This window comes from Daphnia pulicaria, chromosome 5 (assembly GCF_021234035.1).
Source record: "Daphnia pulicaria isolate SC F1-1A chromosome 5, SC_F0-13Bv2, whole genome shotgun sequence".
Classification (NCBI taxonomy): Eukaryota; Metazoa; Arthropoda; class Branchiopoda; order Diplostraca; family Daphniidae; genus Daphnia; species Daphnia pulicaria.
Window position 1 is genome coordinate 5,405,698 of NC_060917.1, and position 11,163 is coordinate 5,416,860.

At 40.1% G+C, this 11,163-nt stretch overlaps 4 protein-coding genes across 9 annotated transcripts; 2 read left to right on the forward strand and 2 right to left on the reverse strand.

Moving 5' to 3' along the window:
* Positions 1–3,072: 3,072 nt before the first annotated feature.
* Positions 3,073–4,902, forward strand: LOC124341234 (transport and Golgi organization protein 2 homolog). 3 transcript variants are annotated; one of them, XM_046794243.1, is made up of 7 exons: positions 3,073–3,252; positions 3,326–3,603; positions 3,667–3,922; positions 3,993–4,226; positions 4,284–4,388; positions 4,448–4,576; positions 4,695–4,902. In XM_046794243.1, exons 2-7 carry the CDS (start codon positions 3,459–3,461, stop codon positions 4,726–4,728), a joined length of 903 nt encoding a protein of 300 aa, XP_046650199.1. In that variant the 5' UTR covers positions 3,073–3,252; positions 3,326–3,458; the 3' UTR covers positions 4,729–4,902. The 3 variants fall into 3 exon arrangements, 2 of the variants coding, with proteins under 2 accessions (XP_046650199.1, XP_046650200.1); XM_046794244.1 differs by having other exon boundaries at positions 3,075–3,603; positions 4,448–4,628; XR_006918201.1 differs by having other exon boundaries at positions 3,076–3,603; positions 4,448–4,636.
* LOC124340954 (microprocessor complex subunit DGCR8-like) lies at positions 4,572–7,828 on the reverse strand. Of its 3 annotated transcripts, XM_046793805.1 has the most exons (12): positions 7,487–7,828; positions 7,124–7,393; positions 6,939–7,058; positions 6,723–6,865; positions 6,393–6,658; positions 6,043–6,327; positions 5,861–5,976; positions 5,587–5,792; positions 5,419–5,522; positions 5,200–5,356; positions 4,929–5,123; positions 4,572–4,822 (listed from the first exon to the last, which is right to left on the reverse strand). In XM_046793805.1, exons 2-12 carry the CDS (start codon positions 7,383–7,385, stop codon positions 4,730–4,732), a joined length of 1,947 nt encoding a protein of 648 aa, XP_046649761.1. In that variant the 5' UTR covers positions 7,386–7,393; positions 7,487–7,828; the 3' UTR covers positions 4,572–4,729. The 3 variants fall into 3 exon arrangements, with proteins under 3 accessions (XP_046649761.1, XP_046649759.1, XP_046649760.1); XM_046793803.1 differs by having other exon boundaries at positions 7,124–7,828; XM_046793804.1 differs by having other exon boundaries at positions 5,419–5,519; positions 7,124–7,827.
* Positions 7,829–8,027: 199 nt separating this feature from the next.
* LOC124341378 (RNA-binding protein 1-like) lies at positions 8,028–10,207 on the forward strand. 2 transcript variants are annotated; one of them, XM_046794472.1, is made up of 5 exons: positions 8,028–8,170; positions 8,371–8,580; positions 8,645–8,788; positions 9,744–9,839; positions 9,893–10,207. In XM_046794472.1, exons 2-5 carry the CDS (start codon positions 8,372–8,374, stop codon positions 9,900–9,902), a joined length of 459 nt encoding a protein of 152 aa, XP_046650428.1. In that variant the 5' UTR covers positions 8,028–8,170; position 8,371; the 3' UTR covers positions 9,903–10,207. The 2 variants fall into 2 exon arrangements, with proteins under 2 accessions (XP_046650428.1, XP_046650427.1); XM_046794471.1 differs by having other exon boundaries at positions 9,903–10,207.
* Positions 10,208–10,219: 12 nt separating this feature from the next.
* On the reverse strand, positions 10,220–11,034 carry LOC124341451 (stress-associated endoplasmic reticulum protein 2-like). Its single transcript, XM_046794554.1, has 3 exons — positions 10,829–11,034; positions 10,539–10,611; positions 10,220–10,465 (listed from the first exon to the last, which is right to left on the reverse strand). The coding sequence occupies exons 1-3, from the start codon at positions 10,910–10,912 to the stop codon at positions 10,428–10,430; spliced, it is 195 nt and encodes a 64-aa protein (XP_046650510.1). The 5' UTR covers positions 10,913–11,034; the 3' UTR covers positions 10,220–10,427.
* Positions 11,035–11,163: the final 129 nt, after the last annotated feature.

Sequence of the window (11,163 nt, forward strand, 5' to 3'; positions counted from 1 at the left end):
CCCGTTTTGGTCGAGAAATTAGCTGGAGCCTCGGTGTAGTAGCTGGAGCCTCGGTGTAGTAGCTGGAGCCTCGGTGTAGTAGCTGGAGCCTCGGTGTAGTAGCTGGAGCCTCGGTGTAGTAGCTGGAGCCTCGGTGTAGTAGCTGGAGCCTCGGTGTAGTAGCTGGAGCCTCGGTGTAGTAGCTGGAGCCTCGGTGTAGTAGCTGGAGCCTCGGTGTAGTAGCTGGAGCCTCGGTGTAGTAGCTGGAGCCTCGGTGTAGTAGCTGGAGCCTCGGTGTAGTAGCTGGAGCCTCGGTGTAGTAGCTGGAGCCTCGGTGTAGTAGCTGGAGCCTCGGTGTAGTAGCTGGAGCCTCGGTGTAGTAGCTGGAGCCTCGGTGTAGTAGCTGGAGCCTCGGTGTAGTAGCTGGAGCCTCGGTGTAGTAGCTGGAGCCTCGGTGTAGTAGCTGGAGCCTCGGTGTAGTAGCTGGAGCCTCGGTGTAGTAAGGTAGGGCAGCATACGTAGTCATGTAGTACTCCGTTGTCTTGGTGGTGTAGCACGAGGCAGAGTAATAATTCGGGGCATCGGTGAAGTAGCTCGGCGAAGCGCAAGTTATGGTATCATCCTCCGATGCCTTAGTGGAGTAGTACTTGGGGGCCTCGGCGTAGTAACTGGTTGTTAAAGTTGTTGTAATGTAGTAGGGCGGCAGACTTCCGGTTTGGTACCCCTTTTGTCCAGGAGACATCGGTACACCAGTGGTCGACCCAGCCATAAAACGCCCAACAGCAGCACGACGCTATATTTAACTAAACAATGAATAAGTTTATACATTAATATTCAATGGCATATTAACTAATAGAAAAAAGTAGGATTGATACAAGAGTAATGTAAAAGATAGAATATTTACCCATAATTATGAACTGGTTAAATGATGAACAATCCAGTTGTTGACAAATAGTACGCTGCAACTGTTGCCGTGTCGGAGATCCTCACCAGACCTTTTCTCTCCTTTTCTCTTCTTTTTAAAACTTCTCCTTTTAAGCAGAGTATACTTCAGGGGGTTGGTGTAATAGCTTAGGGCAGCGTTGGTTGTATTACGTAGCATTTGGATGCTTCGGTGTTGTAGTAATTAGGGGCCTGAGTGTGCAGGGGCACCATACGTAGTCGTGTAGTATTACGGTGCCTTAAGTGGTGTAGTAGTTGGGAGCCTCGGTGTTGTACTCCGGCTCTTTGGTAGTGTAGCTCGGGGCAGAGTTATACTTCAGGGATTCGGTGTAGTAGCTCGGGGCATTATAAGATGTGGTGGTACCCTGGAGCCTTGGTGGTGTAGTACCGGTTATTGCGTATATTGTTGTTGTGTGGGAGGCGGCGGCATTGCTGTTAGGTATTCACCATACCCAGGAGACATCAGCACACCAGCGGTCGACCCAGCCATCAACGATACAACCTGGATACAGCACCCAACAGCAGCACGACACCATGATTAACTAAAAAATTTTAAATTTAAACATTGATATTCAATAATAACCGGAATATTAACAAATAGTAAAACGTTTCATTAATACAATACTCTACATAATAAACATAATATATACCCATGATTGCAAATTGGTTTTACAATGGAGGAGACAGTTGGTGACAAATAGTGCGCTACAGTTGTTGCCGTGTCGGCGATCCTCACTCGACTGATTTTCCACCGCCTTTTTTCTCTCCTTTTATAGATTTTTTGTTTCATCCCTTCACCTTTAAAGCCTTGCGGCTATTGTATCTGCTTGATAATGATGCGACACGTCCCGTTCTCACCCAACCTCTACGCCACATGACACATTTTACGTAATGATCTCCGTGACCTTCGAAAGTGAAGGAAAATTTTCTTTCCTTCTGCAGGTTGATGTTGTTGCTGGGGATGGGTCTACATTCTACAACAACCAATATCAAAATGAATACCAAATGGGCGTGGCTATGTAAAACGTGTCGTTCTCACCCAGCCTCTACCCCACTGCATGACACGTTTTACGTAATGATCTCCGTGACCTTCGAATGTGAAAGACATGCAAACTGGCCTTTCCTTCTGCAGGTTGACGTTGCTAGGGATGGGTCTACAAAAACCAATATCAAAATGAATACCAAATGGTGATTGGCTTCCGTCTATTGTACCTGTTTCATAATGATGCAACACGTGTCGTTCTCACCCAACCTCTACACCACTGCACGATTCTCACCCAACCTCGACATCACCGCATGACAGTTTTACGGAATGATCCCCGTGGCCTTCAAGCGTGAAGGACATGCAAACTGGCCGGCTCGTCTGCAGGTTGAACTCTACAATGGTAATTGAAAAATAATTAATAAACACTGCATCAGTTGGAACATGTTGAAAATATAACAAAATTTAACTTTTGAAGACATTCTAAAGTAACGTACGAGTGTACGAATCTTTCTCTGAATTCTCTCCGTCATCGAGAAAATCACCTTACTTACTCAAATTTGATTTCTTATCAGGGTTTTTTAAGCACTGGCAGAACTACTGAATGAGTGTTCAATGAAAAGAGTTATCAGGTATCTCTGTCAAATTGTAAAAAAATGTTCCTCAGAATGTTTTAGTTGTTTCATTTAAACATGAATCATGACATACATCTTCTCGTAGATCTTTCTTCACAATTTGTAAATAGGCAGGGAGTGCTGTAAAATTTCTTCTTATCAGGCAAACAAATCCAGAATGCTTCTTGTGTTGATTTTAAAGTCATCTGACAGACAAATCCAGACTTGTTGGGGTTCGAGTATGTCCGAGCTGCTAGCAGACTAAAATTTGAAAACCCAATGCAGCCTTGTCAAATGTCATTGATTAACTTAAAAATAGGTTCATTTTATTTCTTTTTGCGTCAGGCAAATGGTAACTGAGTTAGGAATTCATTTAAAAGCCGGCTGTTAAGAAGGAATCGACCGATTCATTTAACGGGTCGGATTTTCACGAATATAAAAAGTGACTGGATTTTTAGGAAGATTTTCAAAACAAACCGATTTCAGTGACATCTACACAGATGAGACGAAAGCCCCGATTTTCGTCTGCTTTGCTTACGTCATGTCAGATGTCACATGCAGTTGTGTTTGCTAAATGTTTTGTCGATGATCAATGGACATAATTATAATAATAAATAAAAGTTCTGCAGACAAATCGAGTTGGAAATCTAAACTAGAAAGTCAATAGTACACGTGTTATATGTTATGTTATGTAACATTACATGTCCTTCGTCCTTTTGAGTCCATTTTCTTGAAGTTGATTCTCCCTGAATAATCATTCCAGAGTTATCAGGTCATTCTAAAGGTCTCTTTTCTCTAAATCTTATAGTCGGCCTTAAAGTTTGGGATGACGTGACATTGCCACTCGTGAAGTTAGTCAGAATTGATGAGCATACTGTAAATCAAGTCCAGTGTAAAATCATCCCCTGTACAGGAAAAAAAAAAAAGAAAAAAACAGTGAAATGTGTATTTTATTTGCATTTGTGAATCCTAAACCTGAACCTGGTGGTTATAAAATAATTCTTGCCAGTAACCGAGATGAATCATTTTCAAGGCCTGCTCTACCAGCCCATGAGTGGTTACCAAAGCACAGTGGAGTGTATGGAGGCAAGTTTATAAGCAGAATCAAATATTCTTGTTCTTGTATAATGACACAACTTTCTCTCCTAGGACAAGATATGCAGCCGGGAAAAGAAGGTGGAACTTGGCTAGCTATGAACAAACATGGCAGGATCAGTGTACTATTAAATGTTGGTCAAAGTGACAGTGAAACAATTGCTGTTGCTGACCCCACTTCAGGAAGAGGTTTCTATGCAGTTGAATGGGTAACCAATATGAACGAAAGTATGGAAGGAATATTCAATATTGTCAAGGAAAGACATGAAAACCGCCAACAAACTTTCAGACTTGTTGTTTTTGACACAAAGTAATTTTACTAATGTGAAAAATTCTAATGTTTTCTGCACTGCATAATTTAATTGACTCCGTATACGTAGTGGAGAGCCTAAGGTGGGAACGCTGACATATGCGGGTAGCAAATTCGATGGATTTCATGAAGACTATCTTCCTCCTGGAGTTCACGCTTTAGGAAACAACGCTCCTGGGATCACTTGGAATAAGATAGCGAATGGGAAAAAGCAATTCGAGGCCATTGTTCAACAAACTAATAAGTGGGAAAACAGAAAAGAACTTTTATGTTCTCTGATTGATCTACTAGGAAACAGAGAAAAGTATGTAAACCGAATCACTTAAGTAATTATTCTTCAACTAATCACTTCAAAATTAAGACATTGGCCTGATCCCGGAATAGTGGAACAAATGAAAGGTTCTGACCCTATCATGGAGTGTTTAAGTGCCATATTCGTTGATATTCCTAAATTTTATGGGACTAGGTAAGGACAATGTAAAGTATCTTGTGCATCAAAACTCTTTAACATTTAATCTTATTTAGAACACAGACTGTGATTTTGATTAATTCGGAGAATCAAACGTTGTTTTACGAAAGGACGATGAATGGTATTCCCAATGACCAACCGGTCACCTGGATCGAAAGCCACCACGAATTTCCTTTAGAATCCGAGTAAGACCGTATATTGATGTTCAGTATGTGGCACAGAGAGAAAAGGGAGAGAGTATTTGTGTAAATATTCTGCAGTTACCTTTCTTCCACACACTCATATTGGTTTAAATTCATCTAGGGAGCGATTACACCATTTCACTTCGAGATTTTGACTTAGAGATCGACATTATTTAGATCGGCGCCTGAGGTTGAAGGCATGCCAACATCATCCGGTGGAATGAAACGGCCAATCGGCTGCACTGCTTCCTATAAACAGAAAACTTCAATGAAAAAGTGCCATGTATCCAATAAATTTAATGTAAATAAATTTTCTGTTCCAACAAATATCCCTATCACAGCTGCCGTTGCGTACCCTCATCTGTCGTAACTTCAACATTTCTTGTCTAAGCTTGTTCAGAATGGCGTAATTGGGCGCGTTGACAGCTGCTTTGCTTTGGAGTAGAGTGATTTGCTGTTCTTCTTGTTTCTTCTCTTTTACTGTTTTAAGCGAATGTGAACCATAAAGACGAAGCAATGAACCCCAACTAGAAATATGAGGATGCAGCGCCTTCTCCCAGATGAAGAAAAACAAATCGCAAAATTAAAAAAATCTGAAACTGATGTTCAAGTTGATTACAATTTACCTGCAATATGGCCTGGGCTGCTCTTTGCTTTCCATCTCTTTTATTCTTGCATGGTACTTGAACTGTATGCTTTCCAACCGTCATTATTACTTCGTTTTTCTGATGTTTCAATGTTTTGAGCTCGTACTTGACGTTCTTATCGCCTAAACCAAAGTTTCTGCAACATTCATAATTATTGAAAATCGTTCAATACGCTAAAGAGAAAAACTGTTGAATCACCTTTGAAGGCATGTGAGGAGGATTGCGTAAGGGGATGGTTCGCTCGTTTTTGCACACAGTTCGGCAACGCGAGGGTCTTCTATTCGAATTTCGTTGAAAAACTGCTTTACAATAAACGGTAAGTTACACCATTCAATGCATCTAATAGCAAAATTAAATGCAACGTACGGATAGATCTAAGTCAGACTGATGATTTGGTCCCTTGTGACCTGGTTCCGCCTCGTCCAATATTTTTTCCTTCATCTGTGGAATAAGAACTTCTAGTGTCGCTTTCGCTGCTTCCGCCTTGGCGGCTTTCTTACTCGAACCGACCCCAGTACCGTACTGCATTCCATTAATCAATACCGTAGCACTATAAGGCGTTGCTGCATTCTCTGTCGAACAAAAATTATCCGATAAAACATTGAAAAAAAATCGTTGCATTATGGACAGTGGAATATACCAATTTCTTTAAATGTATAGGCAGGTTGCTTCTTAAGGGCATGTTGAACGTATTCATGGAGGATGCAAACGTAACTTTTCCCTGCCGGATTCATAATCCATTCCCGTCGCGATCCACTGTGAGATTTACAAACAAGAAATTGTTATCACAATTGAAGCCTTCAATATATAATGTTTACTTACCCATTAGCTCCACCAGCAGCACCTTGTCCTTCGCTTTGGGAGGTCGGATCGTTGTGTGTTGCCGGAATGGAATGTCCGATAGGGAAGGTTATAAGTTTGGTCCCTTTAGGTAAAGTTGGTCGACCCAGTTCAGCCGTCTGTGACAATTTAGCATCGTCATCCTCAACAGGGCTTTGGCTTGTGCCAATCACTTGTTTCTTATCCTCATTCAAAGAAAGACCAGATTGGGGGTAAATCTGTCGTTGTTTCCGCAGTTTGGTGTGCTTTCTCCTAGCTGCCCATGTTCTGTATGAATTTTTTAACGATGAATGAATGAGTAGGTATTAATAAGATTTAAGCAAATTACTCACTTAAATCGCATAAGGCGGACGGTTTTAAAATCAAATCGTTTGGAGCAGTACTCGCGCAGCTGAACTCCATTGAGAGAATGTGCTGCCTGATTCTCTTGGACTGATTCGATCCGAGCACAGGGGATATCAGGGGCAACATGAGCAGTTGAACCATCTGCTGCAGTGTTAGCTGAGGCTTCTAATAGCTCTTCGGATTTCTGTTCTTCTTTCTCCTTGGCTCTTTGGTAATGTAGGCAAGGTACGGCGCTAATTGGCACTGCATGTTTCTAAAGATACAGAACTCAGGAGTTTAAATAGAAACAAAAAAGTAATGTTTAATTTAAAAATTACTCTGGCACTTCCAGGTCCAAGGAAGTAAGGCTTAGCAAGGGTGCAAACCCGTGTAGGTTTGTGAAGGTAGATAGGCATTCCACTGTTGTGTGTAACTTGGACCCAATTTTCAGGCAAAACTTCAAAATGGTTCTTACCCTTTTCTTAAAAACACAATATAACAATTTAAAAACTTTTGAAATTAAATGTTTTTAAGAAATAACCTGAAAGTGTTACCTTCAAGAACAATTTTTTCTTTTTCTTCATATGCCATACTTGCATCCCCATTACCAGATGGCTTGGAAGAACCATCTGATTTTTTGAACTTTTTCCTTGATTTCATTTCTTCTGGTAAACCTTAAAAGTTACAAGTTACAGGTAGAAAATATCCACAACAAATGTCAAATAGTTTGTAAAGTTACCTTCTTCCAACATAGCATCAATTTCATCTTCTTGTATATCAAAATCTTCTTCACTGTCTGCTTCATTGGAACTGCTGAAATCACTCTCTGAATTTTCCTTACACTCATCGTCATCATTAGCGTTGCTTTCAACTATTTCATCTAATACATGAAACTCTCGCATATTACTGAAATCTTTGTACAGTCCATCTGCGTCATCTTCTTCGGGATCAATATCATTCACTAGTTGTGAACCTTCCAAAATATCTTTCATCTCTTCCATTTCAAATTCTGTCATGCACAGAGTAGAAACCAAACTTAAGATAAGGTGTGGAATTGGAAATCCACAAATAAAGTTAACTGGTCTTAATATCTATGAATTACAATGTGTAAATGGAAGAATGAGCATCTACATCATAGGCCTTGTCTTCTGAGAAAATCAAAATCGAACACACATCAATAGCATTCGGCATTCGGGAAGATTTTCCTCAAACTTGGCAAAGCAATGATATAGTGCTATCGTATTTCGACGTGACGGATGAAGAACCGCTTTTATTTGTATATAATTGGATTTATATTAGCAACTATAGTTTTAAAGTAGAATGCCAATATTAGTTCAAAACTCCAAATCAAAATAATAATTTAATTCAATAGAATCGTCAAAGGATGAATAACTCAAGTTTGTTTGTAAAAGGTTTCTAAAATGTGGCTTAGCAGACGAACTTTTTTCGAAAATCAATCTGTTGTTGCCTCGTCTACAACGCCATCTAAAGACGATCTAATTGTAATTAAAAAATTCTAATATAAATCTGATAAAAAAATCCTTGATTAAAAATTGCACATTATTCCAAATACAAACTTAAAATCATACTTTTTTGTCTTTTGCAAAAATGTTTTTGTTGATTTTGTTGCCGCATGGCAGCGCTGATGTTCCATTTTGTTGACAGCTTTATGACGTAGTCAGTTTTCACTCCGCTTCAGGTTACTCTTAATCTAGCATCTCGTTGAAAACGATACTGAAACCAAATTTGCTAAAGAAAATACATTCAAAATTCCGGAACAAGAAAGGTAGTCACAACATTCTTCTTTATTGTTGTTTGTTAGTTCATTTTTGTGTATGCAATTGTTTTTCTGTGCGTTTCATTAGAAATGCTTTTTATGTTTTTGGTGATGCCTTTGGTCGGGCTAGCCAAGCAAGATGGCGGTTAATCGAGCATAGTTATTTTCAAACCCAGATTTCAACATAAAAATTATCATTTCCTCTTTAGAATGTCGCGTCATCGTGAATGGGATTTGAAATGCAAAGTCTATGTTGGCAATCTGGGCAATAACACAGCCAGAGGTGACTTGGAAGCTTCATTCAGCAAATATGGAGCCTTGAAAAATGTTTGGGTTGCCCGAAATCCCCCTGGCTTTGCATTTGTCGAGTATGAGGATCCCAGAGATGCTGAAGATGCAGTTAGAGCCATGGATGGATCGTAAGAAACCAAATTACATACAATGGTAATTAATTATGTAAAATTAATTATTGACTTCTCGTAGGAGGATTTGTGGTTCTCGTGTGAGGGTGGAGATGTCTTCTGGCAGAGCCAGAGAGAGGAATGGACCTAGAGGAGGAGGTGGTGGTGGTGATCGCGGAGGTGATCGCCGCGGAGGGCCCCGTGGCGGTGCCGATTTCCGCGGAAGGTACGGTTGAAAATAATAATCTAACTTTTTTTTTTACTTTTGAATTTCAATCAAATTGATTATTACATATCAAATTTTATATATATATATCGGAGCTGCTTATTTAAATCAAAACCTATTGCTTTCACAGGATTTTTTCATTTGATTTACTACCCCACTACCCCATCCATACAGCCGTAGTATTTGGTTGAAAAAAAAAAAAGAAATAACATACCCCCTCTTTGTTTCTGGTTAACTGCTGCGGCACATGTCTGCCTGCCAACAACCACAAGTCTCTCCCCTTGTCGTCCACCAACTCAGCTCAATCAGCTCAGCTCAGCGCCGTCCTCAAGCGCCGCCATTCTTTTTTCTTGGCGGAGCAAAATGAAACAGAGCATAGCCAGCTTTCGTCCATCCATCCATCCAACCACACCCACACACCAGCTACCTCCAGGCTCTGTGGACGCGGGCGGGTAGAGAAATCTACCACGTCGATCAGCTCTTGATTTTCGCGAGGGGAACAGAAATATCACACACTTGAGGGGCAGGGGGCAAGTCACGGCCGAGATCGCCTGTCAGCGCGTTTCTTCACCGCCGACCCCAGACTTTTATTGGGGTCGCGCCCAATCGTTCAGCCCACCGACCACCTACCACCAGTCACAAAATTTCATCAAAAAATATTTCACCAACACTTCTCTTCCAACACAACTCGCAACCTCCCATCGCTTCTCTCCTACTCCTACTGAACGAAACGGGTATTTTACATTCTCAAACCTGCAAAAAACAGCCCAAGAAAATTTGACACGTCAGATCATATTTTTTTGTTTCCTTTTTTTTAACAAACAAGAAACTTATTTCATGAAATTTCTTTTTTTTTGGAATGTAAAATTGGTTTGATTCCTTTTTTTGAAACGCCCATTTCTATCGTTGAATTTTGATACTAACTTTATCTTTGTTTTCGTTGGAAAAATCAAAGGTCTCGCTCACCCGTACGTCGTCGTCCAACCCGCAGCCCATCACGTTCTCCTCCGCCACGTCGCCGAGCTTCTCGTTCCTTCTCCCGCGAAAGACGGTAATTTTGACAAGTTAATAAATATATCCTAGAGTGTTAATGTAACTTCTTAGATATTACTAGATCTCGCTCCAACAGCTATGGCTACGACCGTGAAAAGGATTAAACAAGCAAAGAAAAACAAACCAAAATCATCTATAAACAAAATTTGTTTCATTCACTGTTGAACGTTCTCTCATTTCCGTTTGTCCCGGACAGGATTCTGTTGAATTGAAAAGTGTGTATGGACCATAAAGTCCCTCCAAATTTCATTTTTCCTAGTAATCAACTGGTTTTTTTTTTCTTTCCTTTTCTCCATTATTTCGATGTGTACCGTGGTAAATGGATCGTTTCTTCTTCGACAGGCCAAATACAATGGTTAAAAACAACAATTGTTCCAATGTCTGTCCATAAAATATATTTTGCAATTCTCATCCATTCCTCAGCTGTTGTTGCAATATGAGGAAAATGTTTTCAACAAGTGTGGAATGAAAAATTTATAATGTTCATTTACACACAGAAATTTCATATTTTTTTTTTGTTTGGATCAGTTCTTGTTTTTTTTCTCACCCCAGATTTCTTTTGTGCAGTCTTGGGCTCAGTTTCTTCCTATGCCATACGGATGCTTTGAATGATCTGGAAAACAGCTGATGAGGAACGAAATAAAAGAGATTAATACCTGGTTCAACCACAAATCTGTTTCTGAAAGAAAAAATTTACCTGATCCACAGACTACAAAGACAAACAGACCCAAAAGCCATGGACCAACAGGAGAAGAATCTTCATTGGATTTCTAAATGAAAAAAGAAAAAATACTGTCAAAATATTGTCACTGAAAATGTCGACATGAAAAATAGTGGGCCAAACAAATTGACTATAGTGCTGTCAATCAAAAAGACAGTGCAAGCCATGAAGATATTGAGGTCAATGCACCTCCATTCGAAACGCAATTACAATCAAGTGACTTGTGTACACGACGATGCAAAAGGAAAACAACAAATTTGACTTACGCTTGATTTGGGGACGTTTCCTCTCATTGTGACGTACTTGCTAGCCTTTTCATTAGCCACCTTCATTCGTTGAGAAGCAACCATTTTCGGAATTAACAAGTTACGATTTGAGATAAACAATGGAAAAGACGACAGCTGGATAGCTCGGTCCAACGCGAAAAGAACAGCCCTGTCGGTGAGCAACGCTGAACGGCCAGGCCAATGAGATAGGGAAATCGAATAGCAGTTCTACGTGTCAAAAAGCGCTCTGTTGCCAGTTAGAATCGAAATTTATTTTTAGAAAAAGGAATTTACTTGAAATAAACTTCAAAATACAAAAAATTTATTTAAATCAA